Source organism: Miniopterus schreibersii, assembly GCF_964146895.1.
Source record: "Miniopterus schreibersii genome assembly, chromosome: 4".
In the NCBI taxonomy this organism is placed as follows: domain Eukaryota; kingdom Metazoa; phylum Chordata; class Mammalia; order Chiroptera; family Miniopteridae; genus Miniopterus; species Miniopterus schreibersii.
This window is the reverse complement of record NC_138105.1, coordinates 66,464,370-66,488,203: the sequence shown is the minus strand read 5'-3', so window position 1 is coordinate 66,488,203 and position 23,834 is coordinate 66,464,370. Positions and strand designations below refer to the sequence as shown.

The following is a 23,834-nucleotide window of genomic DNA, read 5'->3' as shown; positions in this document are numbered from 1 at the left end:
CAGCCCGCGCGCCGATTGGACAAGGCCGCGTCACGTGACATCCCTCCTAGGGAAATGGGGAGCGCAGGAAGTATCCTCGCGAGATCCGTGGCTTCCATTCCTCCCCACAGCTCCCCCATTGATATTCCCTCAGAGGAGCGGGCTTTCTCTTGGCGGCCTTGTGGGAAGAAGGCATTCAGCTATTGGGGGTGGGAGGTGTCAAGTCAAGAAATCTACACTATGATTGGCTAAGTGCGTGGGATCGCTCGATAGGAGGAGGGAGGTACAGGCTCTTACGTCATGACGAAACGTTTTACGTAGGGTGCAGGTGACAACCTGAAACTGCAGTTTAGGTGAAGAAGTTTTGAGTTTATCCTAATTGGACGTCCGCTGAATATAACAACAGCAATTAAGATTATAAATTACTTTTTATATGAACAAAAACAAAATAAATAAAATCTAGGCAGCATTTGATATGCACTAACTATATTCAGAGAGAATGAATGAAATAGTTGTTTCTGGTTTAGTCAGGATTTTTGCGCCCGCTGTTTCCTCGCCTAGAAAACTCTTTCCGCAGTTCTTTTGCTGGCTAATTTCTATCTAACTTTCAGATCTTAGACTGGCACCTCAGAGAAGCCTTTTCTCCCGTAACCCCAACAAGAAGTGCTTACAGCGTTCTTTAAAAAAAACAAACAAACAAAAATACCAAAAAAACCCAAAAGCGATTACAGCTTATATTTATTTGTTTGCGTGTTATTTATGATTAATGAATCAATTTCTGTTTTTGTCACTAGCTCCTCGAGGGCAGGAATCATTTATAACTGTATCCCCAGGACCTATACATTAGTGAGTATTCAATAAATATTTGCGTGAATGCATAAATATCATTGGATTGGATTTGTGTGATCACGTAGGTTAAAAGCCTCACAGAACAGAGACCTTCAGTGTCAGCCTGCAGGCCTTAGAAATAGGTTTTCTTTAGCACAAATTTAATCTTAAGCAGGGCAGAAGTGAGAAGACTAAAAGTGAGCCCAAGTTTGGAATTCTATTGGTACTATAGATTAGATAATTAAATCAATAGAATTGATTGGAAACAATGTGGAGAAATCCAGAATTTGGGGACTTCAGTTTGGGCAAGTCATGTCTTATTCAAGGCCTCAGTTTCTCCATATGAACCATGAGGATGTTTTCCTTCTCTGATATTCTGGCACTATACAATGATTTCGGCCAGTGGATCACCGTTAAGGGTGCCCATCATAATCACATGGGTGTTTTTTCAAACTATTAATAATAGCCTGTTCAAGAGGGAGGTTGGGCATGCATACTCTGAAACAATCCTCTGATCTAGTCCAGTACCTTCTATTAAACATTCGGAAACTTCCAGTAACCTTCTGCTTCAGAAAATTACCCAAATCTGTCAGAAATTTCAGCACTGAAGCTGAAAACCCTTTAGCTCTAGTCACTTCCTTGTTCCTCTTCTTGAATTCATTTACTCATTCTGACTCATTATTAATTTCCAACTCATTCAATACATTTTCATCAATAAGAATTGATTTAAAAAGCCACTATCAATATCCCCTGGCTGGTATGGTTCAGTGGTTAGAGCATCTGCCCCTGCACTAAAAGATTGCAGGTTTGATTCTCTGTCAAGTACCTGGATTGTGGGTTCGCTCTCTGCCCCCTATCAGGGAGCATGCAGGAGGCAACCAATGGATGTATCCCTCTCACATGATGTTTCCCTCTCTTTTTCTCTCACCCTCCCTCCCTTCTATTCTCTCTCTCTGAAAAGCAATGGAAAAAAATATCCTCAGTGAGGATTAACAAAAAGAAGTCACTATCAATAGACATGTTCAATCCAGGAAGGCTTTCTGGAGGAGGCAATATTCCACGCAGATTCCTCTTTTATACACAAACCATGGGGGGAAAGATTAGGGAAGAATGCGCAAGAGAATAACAACATTAGCAAAGGCCCACACGCAACAGGTATGAGAGGAAGAGAGCCCAGAAACCAGAGGGTTGAGGGGGCCAAAATATGCAAGCTTTGTAGAACATATTAGGAAGTTGGGAGTGTGTTCTGAGGGCAGTGGGTGGACTTTAAAAGGGGCACTCTGATCTGAATAGTGTTACAGAAGCATCTTTCTGGTTTCCCGGTAGGGGATAAATTGGAGAGGAGAACCTGAAGGCGGGCACAACAGAGAGGAAGCTGGTAGAATGGTTTGGTCAAGGCAAACGACAGTGGGGACAGTGGAAAAGAGGTAGAAGCTACACCCTGATGTCTGACTTGGACAACTGAGTGGATGAACACTGGGCAGGGTTCTGGGCTGGAAGGTAGGGACTAAACGCATGGTGGAATTGGATATAGCTGAGAGATTAGTGAACTGGTATGTCAAGATTTATACACCCAGTGTCCCAACCTCTTTAGAAAGGTTAAACGCCTTTCCTAAGGCATTAGAGCCACCTCCAGGACTCCAGGGGTCGCTGCAGCTGCCCTGGCCGCTCTAGACTCGCCCCGAGCCACTCGTTGGCAGAAGCTGCCGCTCCCGCGACAGGAGAAATGCGCGTGCGCTATCCAGCCGGCAGGGAGCGCGCGCGTGCTCAGACGGGGCAGGCGCCGGAAGTGTGTGGTTGCCATGTAATATCCTGGCCGCGCGGGCGCGAGAGGGGCTGAGGCTGCGCCCGGGCGGGCGCGGAGCTGGCTGGAGGGCTGCGGAGGCGGTGCCGACGGGGCCAGCTGAAGCGCGCGGGGGCTCGGCGGCGCCCCGGAGCCTGTCGCTTGCGCTGTTTCTCTGGCTCGCTGGGTCCCAACGGGAGGTCCGACGGCGAAAGGCAGAATGTCGGTAGCGGGGCTGAAGAAGCAGTTCTACAAGGCGAGCCAGGTGAGTGGAGGGCGAGCTCCGGGACCCGGGCTACCCGGAGTGAGGGGCCAGGCTAGGCCGGGCTCTGGTTCGGGAGGGTGCGGGGAACACCAAGGGGGCGGCGTTGGCACGTGTTCCTCGCGGGGTAGGGAGAGCCCAGGAAGGCCGGGGGCTTCGTGCGAGGGTGGCCCAGGTCCTGCCCGCCCTGTGGGCTCCAGTCTCCCTGAGAAGGGTGGATAGACTACTGGGTGGGGCAGAGAGGCCCCCAGAGGTTGATCTGGGATGTGGACCCCCCCCCACACACACACACTTCCTCCCCTCTGAAAGGGCATGGACGGGAAAGACAAGGGGAAGAAACTGGACTATTGCCAGATAGCCCAGGGGGAGGAAAAATTTGTGTCCAGAGCAGTTCTTTAAAAACAACAACAATAAATACCCTTTGGATGGACCCGGTACAAAGTTGAAAGGGTAGAGTAAAAAGTCAGTTTCTCACTCCAGACTCTCAGGCATTCAGAACAACTCTCCAGAGACAAGGATTGTCACTGATGACTTATGTCTCTTTTCAAAGATATGTGTACACCTTTTCTTTAAAAACATACACAGGTGGTGAGGCATAGTCTACAGAGTCCTGTGTACTTTGAATTTTTTGTTAAATGTGTCAGAATTCTCCACCTCAGGACACTCTCTGTTGGGAGGGGGTTTTCTGGGGACTGTGGGATGTTGAGCAACATCCCTGGCTTCCACTCCCTCAATGCCAGGAGCACCCCGAGTCGTGACAACCACAAATGTCTCCAGTCGCTGCCAAATGTCCCTGGGGGAGCTCCTTCCTTCCCCCAGAGTTACTGCACTAGAACATACTCCTAGAGTTTCTTGGATCTTTTTAATAAGTTCCTGGTATTCCATTCCATGAAGCATACCATAATTAACTTCACCAGTCCTCTACTGATGGATGTTTAGATTGTTTCCAGTAGTTTTTTGCTACAGTGAATAGACAGTGAATATCTTTGCTCACAGAGGTGATTGGATTCATAGGATAAATTCCCAGAAGTGGAATTCCAAATCAAAAAATATCCATTATACATGTGACAGATTGTATAGGTTTTTTAGAAAGTCTGGGCCAAGAAGCCTAAAATTCCTTGAATCCTCTTGGTCCCTGCATCCCAGGTTATGAACTTTAGGTGTAGAGTTGGTATGGATAGACTCCATGGAAGAATAAGTGATAATCTTAAGAATTGTTTGGACCTTGCTAGCACACCATGCAGTACTCACATTTGAAGAGGTCCATTGGGAGGGATGAAAAATGAGTCTCCAGTAACACACAGCTGGTATCTTTTTCTTTTTTAAATCCTCACCCTAGGATATTTTTTTCCATTGATTTTGAGAGAGAGTGGAAGGGGAGGGAGAGATAGAAATATCAATGTGAGAGAGACACATCTATTGGTTGCCTTCCACACACACCCAGACTGGGGCAAGGATCAAACCTGTAATCCAGGTATGTGCCCTTGACTAGGAATCGAACCCCAAATCCTTCAGTGCATGGGCCAAAGCTGGTATGTTTTATCCCTTACGGGGAAAAGTCACAACCCTAGTGGTTGTCTAGAGCTAAAGACATTTGGGGTCTGTCTGTAGACCCCAGATGATGGTTAAGCCCTTAGAGGAAGAGAGATTTAATCTAGAAGGGTTCTAGGATTGTTGCAGCCCTTTTTAAAAGGACGAAATTACGTGGCCTGGCCCTAGATGCTGCCTAACAGGCATCAGACCGTCCCCTGTGCTTGACTGGAGCACCTAGAAAAGCTGCTCACTGTCTTGAGCCCTGATGCTGGTGGTCCATCCCATCCCAAATTAGCTGGGCCTCTTGCGTCAGCCACCAGAGCTTTTTCTCTCAGGGGGAGGGAAACAGAATGGCCTGTATTCAGATCTGTGAGAAGTGCTTTGAAACCTGGAATGCTCAATGCACTGTAAGCTTGTGGTTTGCATCAATTTATTATCTGAGGCCCAGACCCAAAAGAATTGATGCAGTGGCCACATCCTAATCTGAGAGCAGTCATCTTGGCTACCTGGTTAGTTCCACATTGAGTTGTGCTCTCAAAAATCACCCTTGCTGTGTTCCATTCTCTTCTGCAATAGTTTCCACAGTCCTCTAGCATCTCCATTGTTCATCTGGCCTTGTTCATCTTTCTGTGTGTTTCTTTTTCTCGATCTTAGGAACACCATCTTTCATCCTCTTCTGTCCCCTCAGAATAGGGTTGTCTGTTGAAGAGTAACATCTCTTGTTAATATACTAATAATTAGTATTTATTCAATTCTCAGTGTGAACAGGCAATATGCTTTAAACCAGTTGATCTCAACTGGTCTCACTTATCTGGCCTAAGGGTAAATGTAGTCCCTCTTTTACGTAAAAGGATTTGTGGACATTTATCTTCCTGTAGAACAGTGCTTTTCAACCAGGGTCATTTTCGCCCTCCAGGGGACATTGGCAATATTGGGAGACATTTTGGTTTTCACAACTTGGATTGCCACTGGTATCTAGTGGGAGGAGGCCTGGGATGCTGCTCAACATCTTACAATGCATTGGGCAGCCCCTCACAACTAAGAATTTCCTGGCCCCAGATGTCAGTAGTACCGAAGTTGAGAAACCCTGCTTTAAGGTTTGAGAAAAGTGAGGACAATTATACCAAAAATTTTAAAAATAATCACATTTGGGCCATTCTTGTGTTAGTTACCTGCTTTTCCCAGTTTTTATAACACAGATAACCACATATACACAGATGGACATGTACATAAAACTCAGCATCCAGTTCCCAAATATTTAGAACTCCAGAGTGTCTTTTGGCATCTGGTATTTTTGAGAAGGTATAAACTTGCATCATTGCTTCTCAGCCACTCAGCCAGAAGTGACTAACCCTGCTTTCTTTCATCTCCTCCCATGTACCTTCCTTGGGACATTTGGCAATGTCTGAGACAGGTTTTGGTTGTCACTATTTGGGGAGAGGATGCTACTGGCATCAAGTAGGTAGAGGTCAGGGATGGTTGCTAAACATCCTACAATGTACAGGACAGCCCCCCCCCAACAAAAAAATTATCTGGCCCCAAGTGTCAGTAGCACCAAGGTTGAGAAATCCTGCTTTGAAACAGGTTCTTGATTTCAAAGGCTTGTAACTGTCATTTCTAAATTGAGAAATTGGAGCCAGATTGGGCTCCGGGAATAGAGAAACTTGGTTTCTAGCAGGTGAGGTTGTGATGTTAAGTAAAAATGTCTAATTTTATTGATGATATTAGTAACAAATCAGTTACTAGTACAGACATACCTGTTTTGTTGCACTTCAGAGATGTTGTGTTTTTTACATATTGAAGGCAAGCCCTCCCCCCGCCAAGCAGGAAGAGTATGACTTGCTTTATTGTGGTGCTGGCTTGATTGCGGTGGTCTGGAACCGAACCTGCAGTATTTTCAAGCTCTGCCTATATCTGGCATTTTTTGGGAAAATTCCATGCCATTTCATCTCAGGTGAAAACTTTTCAGGTCTTGATTAAAATCATTTTGTGTTTGAGTGGGAGGTTTGTGAGTTTTTACTTCTTGTTATGAGCTGGCCACTGCCTGGGTTGCAGACCTGGGCAGAGGAAAGTTGAAGAATCCATATAAGAAAGCAGTAAAAGAAATAGGCATCTGTCTTGGCTCATTATTTTGGTCCCCCCTGTTCTCCCCGTGTAGTGCCCACTCCCTCAGTAGCTGTGTGGTACTTAGGCAAGACTAGAATTGGGGAAGATGCTTTTATGTGCATATTTCTGGGAAACTAAGGAGGGTAAGGGAACCTTACTAGTGAGATACAGACTTGAAAGTTCACTCCTCATTGTCGTGTGTTTGAGTGACATTAACTTCCAGACCTAAACTGCTAACTGGTTTTCTGGTAACTCTTGTGGCTGGGTTTTGTAGAGATCTGAAAGTGTAACTAAGGATAGAGCTGGGAGCTGCCTGGAATGCTGGCCTGACTTTTTTTGTCTGAAAGGAGGGAAAGAGTTTGGACTGAAAGATTGGTTTCATCTGAGCTAGGAGAAAAATTTACACCCACCATACCCCATAGCTTTGAAGTTTGTTGGGTGCTTGCTAGCTTCACCCTCCCCCCAATTTGTGCCTAGGAGGAAAGATTGAACTTCCTGTGAGAGGCATGGGGTGGGAGGAGGAGGGCTGGGAGACCTAGGACCCCAACCTGTTAAGAGTGTTTCTGGGGGATGTGGCTAGTGTTTGGAATGTGTGCAGATACCGCCTGCACTGACCTATTTTATAAACCGCAGTTTGTGGACTCATGCTTTTGATTTCCTAGCAAAGTGCTTGGCCTGTTAAGTAATAAACTTGGAATGACCTTAAGATAATGAAAATCTGGAACTTCTAACCCCTTTATCTCAGCATGAATAAAGGTGTGGAACTCATGGGCTACGAATGACAGGTGACAGGTCTGGAGAGTGGGTTCCCCACCGTGGGTCCTTGAGTTTAGCAGCTGCAGCTCAACTCCACAACACCATCTTTACTGGGGCAGCAGGCATGGGAAGTGCTTTGGGCCATTGGGATGCCCACTTATGATTGAAACTGGGTTGCCCGGCCAGGCGTGGCTCAGCGGTTAAGCGTCGACCTAGGATCCAGGCGATCAGGGTTCGATTCCCAGTCAGGGCACATGCCCGGGTTGTGGGCTGCAGCCAATCAATGACTCTTTCATCATTGATGTTTCTATCTCTCTCTCTCCCTCTCCTTTCCTCTCTCTGAAATCAATAAAGATATATTTAAAAAAAAGGAAAAAGAAACTGGGTTAAGTCTACCCTTACAAGAAGCCACTCTGGCCCGGCCAGGCGTGGCTCAGCAGTTGAGCGTTGACCTAGGATCCAGGCGATTGGGGTTTGATTCCCGGTCAGGGCACATGCCTGGGTTGTGGGCTCGATCCCCAGTCGGGGGCATGCAAGAGGCAGCCGATCGGTGACTCTCCCATAATTGATGTTTCTATCTCTCTCTCTCCCTCTCCTTTCCTCTCTCTGAAATCAATAAAGACATATAAAAAAAAATTTTTTTTTTTTAAAAAAAGAAGCCACTCTGCTGACTAGATCTGTAAGAAGTCCCTAGAGCCCAGCTGGCATGGCTGAGCCATTGAGCATTGGCCTATGATCCAGGAGATACTGGTTCGGTTCCTGGTCAGGGCACATGCCCAGGGTGTGGGCTCCATCCCCAGTAAGGGGGCGTGCAGGAGGCAGCCAATCAATGACTCTCTCATCATTGATGTTTCTATCTCTCCCTCGCTCTTCCTCTCTCTGAAATCAATAAAGATATATTTAAAAAGAAGAAGAAAAAGATCCTAGAATTAGCCTTGTCCCTGTGGGACCCTGGGTGGAGATGTTCTCATCCTGCTCCATCAGTGGACAGACTGGGCCGCTCCCCCCCCCCCCGCCCCCCGCCTGGGTGGAGTAACCAGGCTGTGTTTTAGGCTGGACTCTGGAGATCCAGAAGAGGTTTGAGACTGTTCTTCCCTAAAGGAACCAGGGGCTTCTTTGACACCCCCCCGATACATACTTCCCAGGTCTAATTTGTAAAAGTAGGTTAACCTGCTCTGGCCAAATGGCTCAGTTGGTTGGAGTGTCATCCCATACACCAAAAGGTTGCAGGTTCAATTCCTGGTGAGGGCACATACCTAGATTGCAGGTTTGGTTGGACACACTGTTCCCCCCCCCCCATCAATAAGAACATATCCTCTGGTAAGGAATTTATTTTTTTAAATATCCTTATTGATTTCAGAGAGAGGAAAGGAGAAGGAGAGACAGAAACGTCAATGATGAGAGAGTTATTGATCAAGCCCACAACCCGGGCATGAGCCCTGACCAGGAATCGAATCCAGGTTGCCTGGATCCTAGGTCAATGCTCAACCGCTGAGCCACGCCCAGCTGGGCTGATAAGGATTTTTAACAAGCAGGTTAATTTGACCTCCTTCCCAGGACCCACCATTCACAATCACAGAGACACTCTGTTTCCATATAGCATCCTGCACATTCTTGTTATTAACAGACCAGGACTAAGGAAGGGGTCATCACATTCACATTCTGATTCAGACACTGTAACTGCTGAATATGAGGCCAAAAGTTCACCTCTGACTCAGGATTCTGTGTGTATTAAGGACCAGTTCAAAGGGGGGGGGGGGGGGAGAAACAGTTCAAGTGTCATGAAATCTAATCACTGCTTATCTGGGTGTGGGTGTTTTGTTTTTTTTTCAGTCCTCACCAGAGGACTTTTTTCCATTGCTTTTCAGAGAGAGTAGAAGGGAGAGAGAGAGGAACATCAATGTGAGAGAGAGACATGTAGATTCAATTGATTATCTCCTGGCCAGGGATGGAGCCTGCAAACTGAGGAATTGAACCTGGGACCCTTCAGTCCTCGGGCTGACTCTCTAACCACTGAGAAAACTGGCTAGGGATATCTGGGTGTGTTTTAAGGCAAAGCCATAGGACACTTAGTTATAATCTGTGTGCCACTTAATAACAGCCTGTAAGGTTAGGGGTTTCACAGTCTCTCTAAGTTCAATTTCAGAAATTTGGGGCTGTCACATTTTTGAGACTCCAGAATTATCAAATACTTAGCACTGAGCCAAGAAAATCCTGCTGCTCACCCACCCACCTGTCCACATCTGAGTGCACTTAGTGCATTTAGATCCCACCCTCACCCTTTTGCACTTAAGCTATCCATATGTGTGTCTGTTTTTTCCCTCAAAGGAAGATCTTGCAGGTTGTGACCAGGCTTGCCATTTGCCTCGACATGTGTTTCCTTGGCCTTTGGTTCAAGGGCATAGACCAGATAGCTCTGCCCTGGCCTCTATCTCAGCTCTTCTTCTCCTTTTGGAACTGATCCAATCTGGAGAAACATAATTTTTAATTTAGGATGTGCAGCCAACTTCCTCTTTAGGATTTCAGAGGCAACTGCATGATTTAGCACTGTGGGGAGACTGGGTGAGTGGCCAGGAGGAAAGTCAAATTGTTTCTGTTTCTGAGTTCCAAGGCGGGGTGAGGTTTCTAAGCTTTAGAGGGAGGGTTTAATGCTGAAACTTTTAAGCCAGGGGCCTTTTTGCCCCAGGGGTTAGGAGCCCATTGAGGCCATTCTACACCCTGTGCTCAAGCTCTAATGGCCTTTTAATGTGCTTTGTGAAGTGTTAGGGGCAGTTTGTTCCTGTTCTTTTTCAAAGCTGTCCCTGGAAAGCTGGTGGAAGAATGTGTCAGAATGTGGCAGCAGCTGGCTTCTCTCTTCTCTCTCCTCTCCCCTCCCTCCCTCTTTTTCTCTCCCCACCCCTCTCCCTTCCCCTCCCTCGCCTTTCACAGGGCTGGATTTGGCAGCCACTTCCTAGAAGACAGCTTCCCTCTTCCTTTTCTGCTCAGCTCTTAGAAAAACCTGCTGACTGGGCTCTGAGAGTAGGGTCAAGCGGACACTCCAACCATAGCAGGAAGATAGCTGTGTGATTTCCTCTGAATAGTGCAGTTTCCTCTGGAGGACCTGACTCAGCATCTGTCTCCTGCCCACTTTGGAAAGGGCTGCTGGGATTTCCACACCTGGGCATAAACGCCTCTGGTGTGCATCAAGCCTGGTGTATGAGACAGCCAGCCTTGCTCAGTGACCATGGTCTCAGCAGCACTCACTGTCACAGGAGATGCTGTCGTAGCCCAAGGGTATGAGATGCCCTCCCAGTGCTCCCTGGGCAGCTCTTCCAGCCCTTGGCCTGGTGAACATGAGTTCATCCTTCATGTGTCCCTCCAGCCTTTTCACATAGTGTCTTCCTGAACCTCTGATCCCTCAGATCCCCCATCTCGCAGTTTCACAGACTCCTGTATAGCATCTTCTCAGTAGAGGACTGAGGTGACTTGGGTGACTATTCTTATTGTCTTTGTCACTGGGTTATAAGCTCTTTGCAGTCAGGGACTGTTTTCTGCCCACTGCTGTGTGCCCAGTGTTAAGCCTGGCCCCCACCTCTCCCAGGAACTCAGTAAATACTGGTAAATACTGGAAGGATGTTTGCCCTACACATGAATGAGCAGATGCTGCAGCATTGGTTGGGAGAGTGCAAAAGTGGAAGCAGTTGCATCAGCATGTCTGGAGAAAGCAAAGGGCTGGGACGAATGATAAGAAGGATGTCCGTGGCTGGCTGATCTGGGTGCAGTTTGAGCTTCATCCTGGCATTCAGGACCTTCTGGAGCCCCCCGCCGTGGTCCCTGCTCTAATTCCCACCCATCCCCTTCTAGGGCCATACTCTAGTCCTACCAGTCTGCTTGGGCCTGCCCAATTGCCTGTACCTTCCCCCCTTCTGTTGGAAGCAGTGCTCCTCTCACCTTTCCCAGCCCACCCAGGGTCTCTCTGTCCACTTTCTGGTTGCCCTTTAAAGCTCTGTGTGTATCCTCCTTTTTCCTTATCTCCCTTACCACCCAGTTCTCCACCCTCCGAGCATTACGTATGCCACATGCCAAGCACATCCTCACATCAAATGTATTTTTCTTCTCATCAAAGCCAGCCTCTGAGTTAGTGGGACTGCCTGGGGGTTTGTGACATACCCCAGTACCCTGGGTTATGGCTTGTTGACCATGTTGGCAGAGAAGGTGGGCTTTTTTTTTTTTTACCTCACCCGAGGATGTGCTTTTCACTGGGGATGGGGGGGCATCAGTGTAAGAGAAAAACATCAATTGGTTGCCTCCTGTACTCGCCCGACCAGGGATAGAACCTGCAGTCTGGGTATGTGCCCTGACTGGGAATCAAACCTGTGACCTTTCAGTGCACGGGACAACACTCCAACCAACTGAGCCACAAAGACCAGGGCGGTGGGCTCCCTCTTAGCGTGGGAGTGAGGGCTCCCAGCAGTGTCCCTGGTGGTGGCTTATCACCAGCCCTCATCTAGCTCCTGCTCAGGCCCTGGCAGAACCCCAGGGAAGTAGAGTGGCTGGTGAGGCCTTGGAGGGCTGTGTTGGGAAAAGGTCTGACTAGTTTAAAAAATAAGAAATCAAAGCTCAAAGATGTTCCCTTTGGATTAGGATCTGCCTGCCTCCAGGGGCTGTGGTTAAGAGGGACCTGTACTTGACTAGGCCATAGGGGCCTCCTGACTTGTGTCTTGTGTAGTCTCTATTATCCAGACCCCAGGGCCAAGCCCAGACTTATCTGGAGGTGCCCAGCCTTCTCAGAAATGGAGTTTGCTGGGCTCTACCTTCTGTTAGACCACTCCCTGGCCTGTGGAAGCCTGCTCCCCAGGCCCACTAGGCTTCCATACCTGCCTGCTGTTTCCCCTCTTCCTCGTTTTCTTAGCCCTCCAGTTCTTTTATTTCCTTTCCTCCCACCTTCCCAGTTGGCTCTTTCTGTGGCCTTTTCATTCTCTCTCCTTCTCACCTCCCTGGCACCTGTCACCCCTCACGCATCTGTCCTCCAGATCAACATCTCAAGTCACTCCCAACTATCCCCTAGATCAGGGGTACGGAATGAAATCATTTGGTCTGGCCATGCCAAGGCAACCTCAGGCAGGACTCGAAATTCAATAAATCTAGGAGCCTTTTTCATAGCTAAGTTTTAAGTTGATAATTTTGTATGGTATGCGAATGATTTATAAATATCCAAATAGCCCTTGGCAGAAAAAAGATTCTTTGCCCCTGTCCTATATGGCGATCCCTGATCATCCCAAGGGTACCTGAAATGCAAAGCCCTCCAAAGCCCAGTGCACTGGAAGCCGGCCTTCTTACCTGCCTGCCCCCACCCTTTCCTTACCCTGACTCCATGTGAGAACCCTGACTCACTTTTTTTTTTTTTTAAAATATGTCTTTATTGATTTCAAAGAGAGAAAGGGAGAGGGAGAGGGAGAGACAGAAACATCAATGATGAGAGAGTCATTATTGATTGGCTGCCTCCTGTACCCCCCCGACTGGGGATCGAGCCTGCAACCTGGGCATGTGCCCTGACTGGGAATCAAACCGTAATCTCCTGGATCCTAGGCTGATGCTCAACCACTGAGCCATGCCCAGCCCGGCTTATATCAACTTTTAAAATTTGTTTTAAAGGGATGTTGACGTTATTCCATGCTATAACATTATATTAACTGAACCACCAAATAAAACTGAAACAAAGCAGGGTAATCAAATTTCTTGGATACCTTTATTTTGTTTGGTTTTTGGTTGGGGTTTTTTTTGTCATTGTTAATCCACACCCGAGGATACTTCTTAGAGTGGGGGGAGGTGAGAAACATCTATGTGAGAGAGACACATTGATTTGTTGACTCCTGCATGTGCCCCGACCTGAGCTGGGGATTGAACCTGCAACCCTTCAATGTGAGGGCCAACGTTCTAACCACTGAGCAACACCAGCCAGGGCAGGGTACCTTACTTCTGAGCCTGGGGTCTGTTCCCTCTTATTTAAGAGTTGTTGAAATCAGAACAGTGCCCACCCACCTTGCCAGAATAAAGAGTTTTGAAGGAACATTATTGTGGTAATAATTTTCTCACTTGTCCCTGTGTTACCTCCTGTAGTTTGGAGAACATGATTCCCTGTAAACTACATTACCTTTCTTCTTCCCTTTTTTTAAAAAAAATTTATCTTAAGAATAATAAAAATGCAATCACATTGTTGCCATGCTGATTAAGTTAGGAGTTAAAGTTCTATTGCTGTAGATCTGTCTGCATACGGACTTATGTTCCAGAAGAGCCACCCCTTTTCTGACACCTACAGTCATTCATATAATCAATATTTATATATTTTTTAAACTTTTTTATTGACTTTATTGGGATGACATTGGTTAGTAAAATTACAAAGGTTTCAGGTCTACAATTCTATAATGCATCGCCTGAATACCTTTCTTCTCTTGGCACCCACCACCATTCCCCTCATAGTCTTCATGGAGAATCAGGAAATCCTACGGACTTGAATTAAGGCTCAGAAGATTAGGGTGGATTCCCAAGTGTCTGGAAAGGGGCATGACAGTAAGTGGCACAGTTCAGTGGATATTCTTAGTCCCTAGACACCACCTTGGTTGATAATTCAAGTATCTTTCAGCCTATATTCTGTAAAGTGGAATAGTTGATCATTGATTTTTCTGCTGTCGTTTTGGGCCTCAGCCCCAGGAGTAAGAGGAGACTTGTGTCCTTAGGAAGCCCCATAGGAAGGAACCTGGGCGCTTCCTGCCCCTTTTCATCTCCAAGGCCCCTCCTTGTCCTCTGCCACTCACCTCCCCAGGATGATGCCCCTTGGCTGCCTTGGGCAGATGGACAGCCTCAGCTCATCGGAGCCGTGATTATCTGAAGGCAGGCAGTTGGGCAGCTCTGGCCTTAGGCCAACCATTGTGGTTCAGAAGAGGCAGCTGAGGGAATGGGGATGGGATTTCCCCATCCTCTAACCTAAGCTGCCCAACCTAGCATTGTCCCCTGTCTCCTTGGAGGTGGAGAGTCCTTGCTATGTGTTAGTCTCTTGCTTCTTGCTGCGCTTAGAGTCAGCATTTCACCCTCAAAGAGTCTTTGGGCTGCTGCACCCCCTCATTGATTGCAGAGTGGGTATCTGGGCAGGGTGACGCCCCCACAGAGGTTGGCTTCAAGGTCCAGAACATTGAAACAGAGATTGTCTTTCTCTCCAGACTCTGACACGTTTACTTCACAGTGGAAGTCTTATGCTTTTTTCTCTGGGAGATTCCTAATCAATTCCTTTCTTCCCAGGGAACTTGAGCAGCTGAATGTTCTCCCAAGCCCCAAATCCCACACCAGGCTCCCCACTTTGTCCCAGAGCACCTCGTTTGTACCCCTCAACCTCAGTGCTGGGTGGGCAGAAGGCACCAGTGGGCCCTTCTCTTTAATAGAGTCCCTCCACTGCCTCTGGACTGATGTGTGGAAAGTGTGGAGATGGGAATGTGTGGGGCCTAGGAGGAGAGTATGCTTGTTTAGGAGAGTGGGGAGGAGCAAGACCTTTTGCTCAGTCTGAATCCAGGATTCTGCTCAGCTCACAGAAGAACCTGGAGGAGAGGCGACATCCTTCCAAGAGAAGATTCCACTTAACTAGTTCACAATGTGTTCACGAGGCCCACCAACTAGCTAGTCAGCATCAGTAAGTCTTGATGGGGCACAGCCCTTTCTAGGCACCTTAAATTTGTATTATGAAGTGTCTCAGACTGAAAAGAGATACAAAAAATGATCAGCCCAAGTGCCCACCTTCACTGCATATGAAAGTATCACTGAAAAATGCCCAGTATTTTGCAAGTTTACACCTCATGTAAGTGGTATCACATGGTTGTTTATTGTTTCAACCTGCTTTCTTTTTTCAATATTATTTGTGTTTCATTCACACTGATGGCCTGTGACTCTAGTTTATTTCCACAGCTATATAGCTCCCTTGGTACAACTATTCCACAGTGCTTTTATCCATCTCCCTGCCAGTGAGCATTTAGGGTGTTTCCAAGTTTTTACTCTTTCAAACAGTGTGGCAGTGAGCATTCTTGTAGATGTCCCTTTGGGCACATGTCCTAGAGTTTCTCTTGGGTCATATCTTGTTTAATGTAGCCATATAGGTTTTCAGTGGTACCAGCCTGGAAAAAGCCACCCTATTCAATTTGCATGGACTCAAAGCTGGTAGGGGTCATGTGTTTGAGCCCTCATAAAAGGATGATATTTCAACTGTACTCCACTGGGCTGCACATGCCCAGAGGCCTTGGCCGGGAAGTGGCATGTATGGGGCCGGTGCTCGGTGTTAGCTCAGTGTTGTCCAGAGGGAACATGGACCATGGATCAACCCAAGGAAGCCCACAGCTGCTGCTAGCATCCAGAACCCTGTTTCTCCCCTTTGTCCTCTTGTAGTATTAGTTTCTTCACTAGCCTGTCAATTCCTCAGGAACCCATGTCTTCTGTTTTGGTCTTCGCAGTGAGACTAAGCTCACAGACAGCAGCTGGCATCTTCTTAGGCTTGGATATACAGTTCATCCTTGTTGTTTTTTAGATTCTGTATTTTCAGTTTCACCTACTTGCTGAAATTTATTTGTAACGCTCAAATCAGTACTGGTGGCACTTTCACAGATATGTGCAGAACAGCAAAAAAATTTTGAGTTTCCTGACATGCTCTGCCTTGTTTCAGCTCTTCTACTGTAAACTGGTGCCCTTTTCACTGTTCATTTAGTGCTGCATTTTTGGTATTTTTGTGCTTTTTGTGGGTGTTTTCACTGTTTAAATTGATCCCAAGGGTAGAGCTGAAGTGCTATCCAGGGTTCCTAAGTGCAAGAAGTCTGTGCTGTTCCTTACAAAGAAGATAACATGTATTAGAGAAGCTTTATTCAGACATAAGTTACAGTGCTATTGGCTGAGTTCAATGTTAATGAAGCAACAATGAATATTAAATGAAGTGTCTTTAAATAGAAATACACTTACACAAGATTATGTAACCTAACACAGTATTTTCTCCAGGAGCAGTGGTTTTGTATTTGCTAATTTAGTGTTTGTGGTGACTTTATAGAACAGAACCACTATGGATAATGAGAGTCACTATAGTTCCTGTGGCAGGTAGAATACCCCCCACCCTCAAGATGTCCCTCTCCTAATCTGTGGAACCTGTGAATATGTTACCTTATCTAGCACAAGGGACTTTGCTGATGGGATTAAGAGTATGGACCTGCATATGGAGCAGGCATTCTGAATCTAATCATAAGGACACTTAGAAGTTCAAACCTCTTCCTGCTATGGTCAGAGGGAGATGTGAATATGGAAAAGAGAACCAGAAGGAAGGCAGCACAAAGCCATTGCTGGCTTTGAAGACAGAGAAAAGGGCCATAAGCCAAGGGATGCATGTGGCCTCTAGAAGCCAGAAAAGGCATGGAAATCCCTAGAATCCCCGGAAATTAATGTAGCTCTGACCATATCCTGGTCTTAGCTGGTGAGTTCCATGTTGGACCTCTGACCTCTTTAAGAACTTTTGTTATTTTAACATCATGTTTAATGTTTTGTGCTGTGTTTTAATTTAATTTTTATTTATTTTTATGTTTTGTTAATCCTTACCCGAGGATATTTTTCCATTGCTTTTCAGAGAGAGTGGAAGGAGGGGAGTGGAGAAACATTGATGGGAGAGACACGTCAATTAGTTGCCTCCCACACATGACCCAACTAGGGGTGGGGAGAGAACCCACAACCCAGGTCCATGCCCTTGGCTGGGAATCGAACCTGGAACCCTTCAGTGTGTGGACTGACGCTCTAATCACTGAGCCACACTGGCCAGGGCTTATTTTTTTATTTTGAAAGATGATTCTATTCTCCCACCTCCCCTCCTCTTTGGCAACCATCAGCTTATTCTCTATATTTACTGGTCTGTTTCTGCTTTGTTTTGTTTATTCGTGTGTGTTTTTTTTACATTCCACATTTAAGTGAAATCATGTGGTATCTCTCTCTTTGTCTGACTTATTTCACTTAGTACAGTACCCTCTGGGTCCATCCGTGTTGTCTCAAATCACAAGATTTCAATCTTTTTTATGGCTTAGTAATATCCATTATATATATGGACCACATCTTCTTTTTGCAATTATTTACGGATGGACATCTAGGTTGCTTCCATATCTTGGCTATTACTAGTAATGCTGCAGTGAACATAGGGGTGCATATATCTTTTTGAATTACTGTTTTTGTTTTCTTCATATAAATACCCAAAGTGGAAGTGCTGAATTGTATGGCAGTTCTATTTTTAATTTTCTGAGGAACCTCCATACTGTTTTCCATAGTGGCTGTACCAGTTTACAATCCTACCAACAATGCATGAGGATTTTGTTTTCTGTACATCTTTGTCAATACTCGTTATTTGTTGATTTATTGATGATAGACATTGTGAGAGGTGTGAGGTGGTGTCTCATTGTGGTTTTAATTTTATTTCCCTGATGCTTAGTGATGTTGAGCATGTTTTCATATGTGTGTTGGTTGTCTTTATGTCCTCTTGGGAGACTTGTCTATTCAGATTCTTTGCCCATTTTTTAATCGGATTGTTTGGGTTTGTTGGGTGTTAAGTTGATGAGTTTCTTTTATGTTTTGCATATTAACTCCTTATCGGATGCATCATTTGCAAATGTCTTCTCCTGTTCAGTAGGTTGTTTTGTTTTTTTTTGTTGATGGTTCTTTCCTGTACAAAAACTTTTAAGTTTGATGTAATACTATTTATTTTTTCTTTTGTTGCCCTTGCTTAAGAAGACATATCCAAAAGATATTGCTAAGGACAATGTCAGAGATTTTACTGCCTATATTTTCTTCTAGGAGTTTTATGGTTTCAGGTCTTACATTGAAGTCTAATTCATTTTGAGTTTATTTTTATATATGTATAAGAAGGTGGTCTAGTTTTATTTTTTTGCATATGTCTGCCCAGTTTTCCCAACACCATTTGTTGAAGAACCTGTCTTTACCCTATATACAAGGTGGGCAAAAGTAGGTTTATAGTTATGAGTATGCAAAGCACAGAGTTTATTCTTGTATTATTACTTATTAATTGTATTATTTTCCATACACACAATTGTAAACCTACTTTTGCCCCACCCTGTATATCCTTACCTTTTATTGTATAAGTAAGGATTTATCTCTGGGCTCTCCATCCTATCCCATTCATCACTGTGTCTGTTTTAATGCCAGTACCATACTGTTTTGATTATTGTAGCTTTGTAGTATAGTTTGGTATCGGCGAGCATGATATTTCCCACTTTGTTTTTTCCTCAAAATTTCTTTGGCTATTTGGGATCTTGTGGTTTCATATAAACTTTAGGATTAGTTTTAATTCTGGAAGAATGTCATTGGTAGTTTAATAGGGATTGCATTGAATCTGTAGCTTGCTTTAGGTAGTAAGGACATTTATTGTATCTTCTACGAAACTTGTGTTTTAAGTCACTGAGTTTATGGTAATTTATTACAACAGCCATAGGAAACTCATACAGGTCCACACTGTTTTAATGCTTTGTCCTGCTAAAGGTTTTCAGCTCAACCTTTAAGGGTGTGTGTGTGTGTGTGTGTGTGTGTGTTTCTTCATTGGCTTTTATCTCCATTTTAATGGCTGAAGTCAGCAAGAAAGTAGGACCAGTTCTCTTTGCCAAGTTGACTTAACAGGTACTGTGCTAACAACGAGTCTCCCCCCAGCCATCTGCAGTTACAAATGCAGTTACTATTTCTAAGGCAGTCCTTAGCTCCTTTGTCCTCTGTGTTGTTGTAGACCCCTGTGTCCCCTTGTCTCTGTCTTTCCTCACATCATGTCCATTTCTCCTTCCCGTATCCAATTTAAATCCATTCTTCAAAGCCAAGTCCAGAGTTGTCATCTTATGAATCCTCCCTGGTTCCCTCCCCACAGAAGAAAGTGGCTTCTCCCTGTAGGTTCCTTATCTGAGGTCCTTATGTTACCATTTTTTTGTGTGCTTATGTTATTTATTTTTTTTCCTTCTGTATACCTGGTGTATTTAAATAGTAAATACTTGTTGAATGAATAAGAGCAACCTGCTCAAAAGGGGAGATCCGGTCATCTGACTTTGGCCCCAAATGTTCAGATTAGGGCAGGAGAGTATCCCAAACATACACAGTGGCTAGTGATTGAAATAGGTCCAGTACCAGTGTGATACAGGGTCCTATGACAAGTGCCCTGTAGGGAGAAACCAGGGATGATTCACAGGAAGGTGACTGGGACGTCGGCTTTGAATTTAGAAGTAGAAAGGAGAAAGGGAAGGCGGATGGGATGCAGGGTTTCCTGGCAGGCACTGGTGCTGGGGCCTCTGGGTCACTGGCCTGCCCTGTTGTGTTTTCATCCCTCTTCCAGGAGCCCAGACACTGTCTTTCTAAGGGGTCATTTTGTCCATGGGAGCAGGAGCTGCCACAAATGCTGGGCGCCGGGAGGAGGCCCTTGCTGCTAAACCATCATCCTTGAGTGGAGATAGATTTGAATATTCTTATGGCTCCTGGCTCAGGAAGTGGCCACACCAGACATGTATCACACTGTGACAACAGAGAAGCAAGACCTGAAGAGGAGGGCAGGGCAGCTTTTCTCCTGCAAAAAGGAAAAATAAAAGATGAAAAACCATCTCTGCTGAGGGGTACCTTTGGTCAGCACTGTATAGCCATTTTGGCAAATACAACAGGACCTTCTGACTTACAGTGTGGGGATCCCTCATACCCAGAATGTAAGCATGGCTTCATGGAAGTGATGCACACCATCTGGAAGGAAAGGGCAGGGTGTCCCAGGGGCAGGCAGGAATCATGTTAGTGAGGACAAAGGCCAGAAAGCCACCTAGGATGATCAGGGATGGCCAGTAGACCAGGTTGTTTGGAAGAGGAGGGGTGGCCTAGAGACTGTTGTGCCCAGGTCAGACATGGTGGCATTTTTGCACCAGGTGCTGCTCTTGATGGAGTATGGGGGAATTTCCTACCCGTATTCCTTCAAACCAAGTTATTTTATCTCCTGGCACTTCATTTCCTCCCTTTCCCCCAAATAGAGTTTAACCATTGTGTATCATGGTTGCTCCTCAACAAATGTACTTGGTACCATGAGCCTTCTGGAGTCTGGGTTAGATGCTGTTACTGATCTCTGAGGCCTTTTGGTACAATGGAAGATTGAGCAATCAGCCCACTATTGACACATGTCCTGGTGAGTGGAGGTGATGTGTGTGCAGAAGTACGGATCCGTCATAGGAGGGCCACCCAAGATGTTGTGTTTCCTTTTCTTAAGAGTCCACACCAAACCTTTCACTCCAGAAACCCCAGCATTCTTACTACCCCATTATCCAGGCCACTCAGCAGACCCTGTTTCTGAATATTGCCCATGTCCTGGACCGCGCCTCAAGCTGGCTGCCCAAGGTCTTCCTCACCTCATTTCTTCCTCCTGAGGGCATCACACAGCCTTGGGCAGGCTTGTATTTGTAGGACAGTTTGTGGTTCTTAAAACATGTTCACACCCAAGTCCCACAGTGCATCATTGTCATTATCCCGTTTTGTAGCAGAGGAAGCTGACAGGCTGAGGAATCTACATTTCTTGCATAAAGTCAGTTTGGTGGACAGAGCCAGATCCAGTCCCCATTCTGCAGTCCAAGTCCCTCCATTTCCTCTATCATCCCTTCCATTGCCTCAGGACCTCAGGCACCCTTGTTTTGGCTTGTTACTAACACACCTGGGAATGATCTTGTGGAGGGTGGGGTCTGCACACAGGTACTTATTTATATCAACAAATAGCCATTGCCTGAGCACCTGCTGGACATCAGGCCCGTGCTGCTCTACTAATTCAATCACCGTAGCCAGCACTGCTAATGACTGCAAGTTAGTGTTTGGGGTGGGGAGGCAAGGCTGCCCCCCAGTAGAGTTGCTAGAATGAATTTGAGCCTCGGGGGAGGAGAAAGGGCCCCTGAGAACTGCTCTTCTCTGTCTGTGGCTGAGGTGGGTCCTGGGCACCTTGAAGTTTGGGTGCTCACCCATCACTGGGGCATGAGAGGTGGTGTTAGTGAGCATGTGTGTGCAAGGTCTGAATGAGCATCCTTAGAAAGGAAAGGCCCACCCACTCTGTTTGCTGCAGGGTGGACAGCAGCTGTGGGACAGGGATGGTTTGCCCTGGTGACCACCTAGAACTGCCCACCTGGCCGTAGCAGCTCCCTCCTCCTCGGCCCCATTGTTTTCTTCATCTGTGTGCTGAGGTTGGACAGTGATTCTGAGATTTCAGCTCCAGGTTTCCAATACTAACTTTGCAGTTTAGAAGGGCAAGTATCCCTGGACAAATGGGTTGCAGATAAAAGTGGATGTGCAGAGTGACAGGATACTGGCACCTAATACATGACCCCGACTCACAGTGCCCATCACTAACCCATGGTAGGGGCAGTCTGCAGTGCCAAGAGTTGTCTCAGGATTGTGACAGCTGCCCAGGTGCTGCTGGTAGCCACACCTGAAGAAACTGGTCTTGGTGACTGTGAGCCACCATGGCCATGAGTCACCTGTTTCCTGAGTCTGTTGTCACCATCTTGGTGTGGCAGGTGAGCAGTGGAGCCAGGTGAAAACACATTCCTTAGCACCCACTCAGAACTTCTGCCCCGGCTGTCTGGTGAAAGAGACCCAAGGCCACTCTCTGTCCCCCAGCGATCCACAGGGGACCTAAGTGTGTTCCCCCCACATACCTCTTTGCTCCAGCCCAATGTGTGTTTTTGGGCCATATCAGTTTGGCCTTCAAAGCCTGTTTGCCTATCAGCCTTCCTTTTCCGTGTCCTGTCCTCCCAAACCACAGACCCTTTGCTTTCACGGAGGTTCCTATTAATAACAAACCACCCTATTCCGGAAATGGGATCCCCTGGAGTTGAGCCAGCTTCGGCCTGGCTTGCTCAGATTTTTTATCTTTGCAAATATTCCTGAACCTTTGCTCTCTGCAGTGTAGGAGCCTGCTATGGGCAGATATTGGGCTGAGAGCAAGGAACTGAACTGGCAGCCTCTAACCAGAGAGCCAGCCTAACTTGAACTTCCCATAAAGGAAAGTTGGGGATGGGAGGTGGGCTTTCATCCAGCCATCTCCCTAGTCCACTGCCCTCCCAGAGGTCAGTCACTGGAGTGGTAGGATGTGATCAGACCCCCATGAGGTTGTATTAGCTAAGCGCTTCCTGAGTCTTAGATACCATTCTGATTGCAAGTATGGCAGTGACCAGATGCTTACTTTGAGCTCATAGTCCAGTGGGGAAGGAGGGTGTAAAGAGTTGGGAATGAGGTGAGTATCTTTATGGAACACAAAATGGCCTGGGCAAGCCTGGTCCAAGGTGAGGTCCAAAGGGGGCAGTGGTTTGAGAGAGGAGCTGCCATAGTGTGATGGGAGAGGCAGCCAGCACCCAGGTCACCCCTGCCTGGATTAGGAGGTGGGCGATAGAGAATCAGGAGGGCGGAATAGGTAGCTTCTTTGAAAATGGAAGGGGTTTTAGAGATAGAGAGGTGACATCTGTGTTCCAGGAGGCAGGGGCTCTGGGCTTTTAGGTTGGTCAGTTGCTCACCTTAGCTTGCCATTGATGGGGAACCCTTCACCCCTCACTAAAAATTATGCTGGATATCTACAGCCTCTTGTGCAGTAGACTGTGGTCACAATGTTTAATGCAGAGGCTGTTCTGGTGCATTCTGGAGGCTGGGCAGGTCTGTGCCTCACAGGATTGCCAAGCCCTATTTCCTGTCCTTTCCTAAAAAGCTGCTTTTGCATCAGTTTTGCCATTGATAATAGATTAGTTTGCAAAATTACCTTATCATTTCTGTGCATGAGCATAGCAGAACAATACTCTGCCAGCCAGGCAATAGACTAGCAGCCAGCAGCTCCCCACAGTGAACCCAGCTCGCTATTAGTGGTATGGAGCTGGCGCTGCCCTGCCAGGCAGGTCCTAGGAGGAAAGGGGGTATTGCCTCATTTGTTTGTGGGTTGGGTGTTTCTTTTTATAAGTTTCCATCTAAAATTGATTTTCCCAGTTATGTGCCATGCAGCCCTCCTGCCTTGTCCCCAAGATGAGAAGTTAAAATGCTGATGTATATCTAGGCCTTTTAATTCTGGCAAGAGGTTCAGATGCAATTTGTTCCTAGGAGATGAGCCTCAAGTGATTGCTGTCATCTCAGTCGGAGGTAAAATCCCTCAGCACAGCCAGGGGCCTGGGACATGGCCTTATACTCACTGGAACACTCTCCTGAACTGATGGGACCCAATCCTGAGCCCTGGCCATCGGTCTCCCACAGCCTCCTGCTCATTATTATCATCTCACTTGTCCTGCCAGCCCCCTGACAGACCTGGCCAGTCTCTGAAAATGAGGAAACAGATTGGAGAGGTTCAGGGCAGCCCCTGGAGCTACACTGCCTGGCCTTGGGCAAGGCACGCCACTCCCTGGGATCTTAGTTGTCCCATTTATAAGGTGGAGACACTTGCCCAGAGGCTGGACCCAGTGGGCACTGGAGGTCCCAGCTGGCTCTGTCCCTTCCTCTTGGGGTTTTCAAGGATGACAAAAGGCCTAGCAAGGCAGCAGGTCCAAGCAGCTATGTAGTATCTGCCAT

The 23,834-nt window shown here is 46.5% G+C and overlaps 1 protein-coding gene across 2 annotated transcripts in view; it reads left to right on the top strand.

Annotated features, from left to right (window-relative positions):
* The first annotated feature begins 2,576 nt into the window (after positions 1–2,576).
* The window catches only part of SH3GL1 (SH3 domain containing GRB2 like 1, endophilin A2), a 35,731-nt gene continuing 14,473 nt past the window's right edge, over positions 2,577–23,834 (top strand). Inside the window, exon 1 of one of the 2 annotated variants that reach the window (XM_081136916.1) lies at positions 2,577–2,855. In XM_081136916.1, the coding sequence (XP_080993042.1) occupies positions 2,811–2,855 (45 nt within the window). In that variant the 5' untranslated portion in view covers positions 2,577–2,810. The remainder of the gene's footprint in view (positions 2,856–23,834) is intronic. The other variant, XM_081136917.1, reaches the window with a different exon arrangement.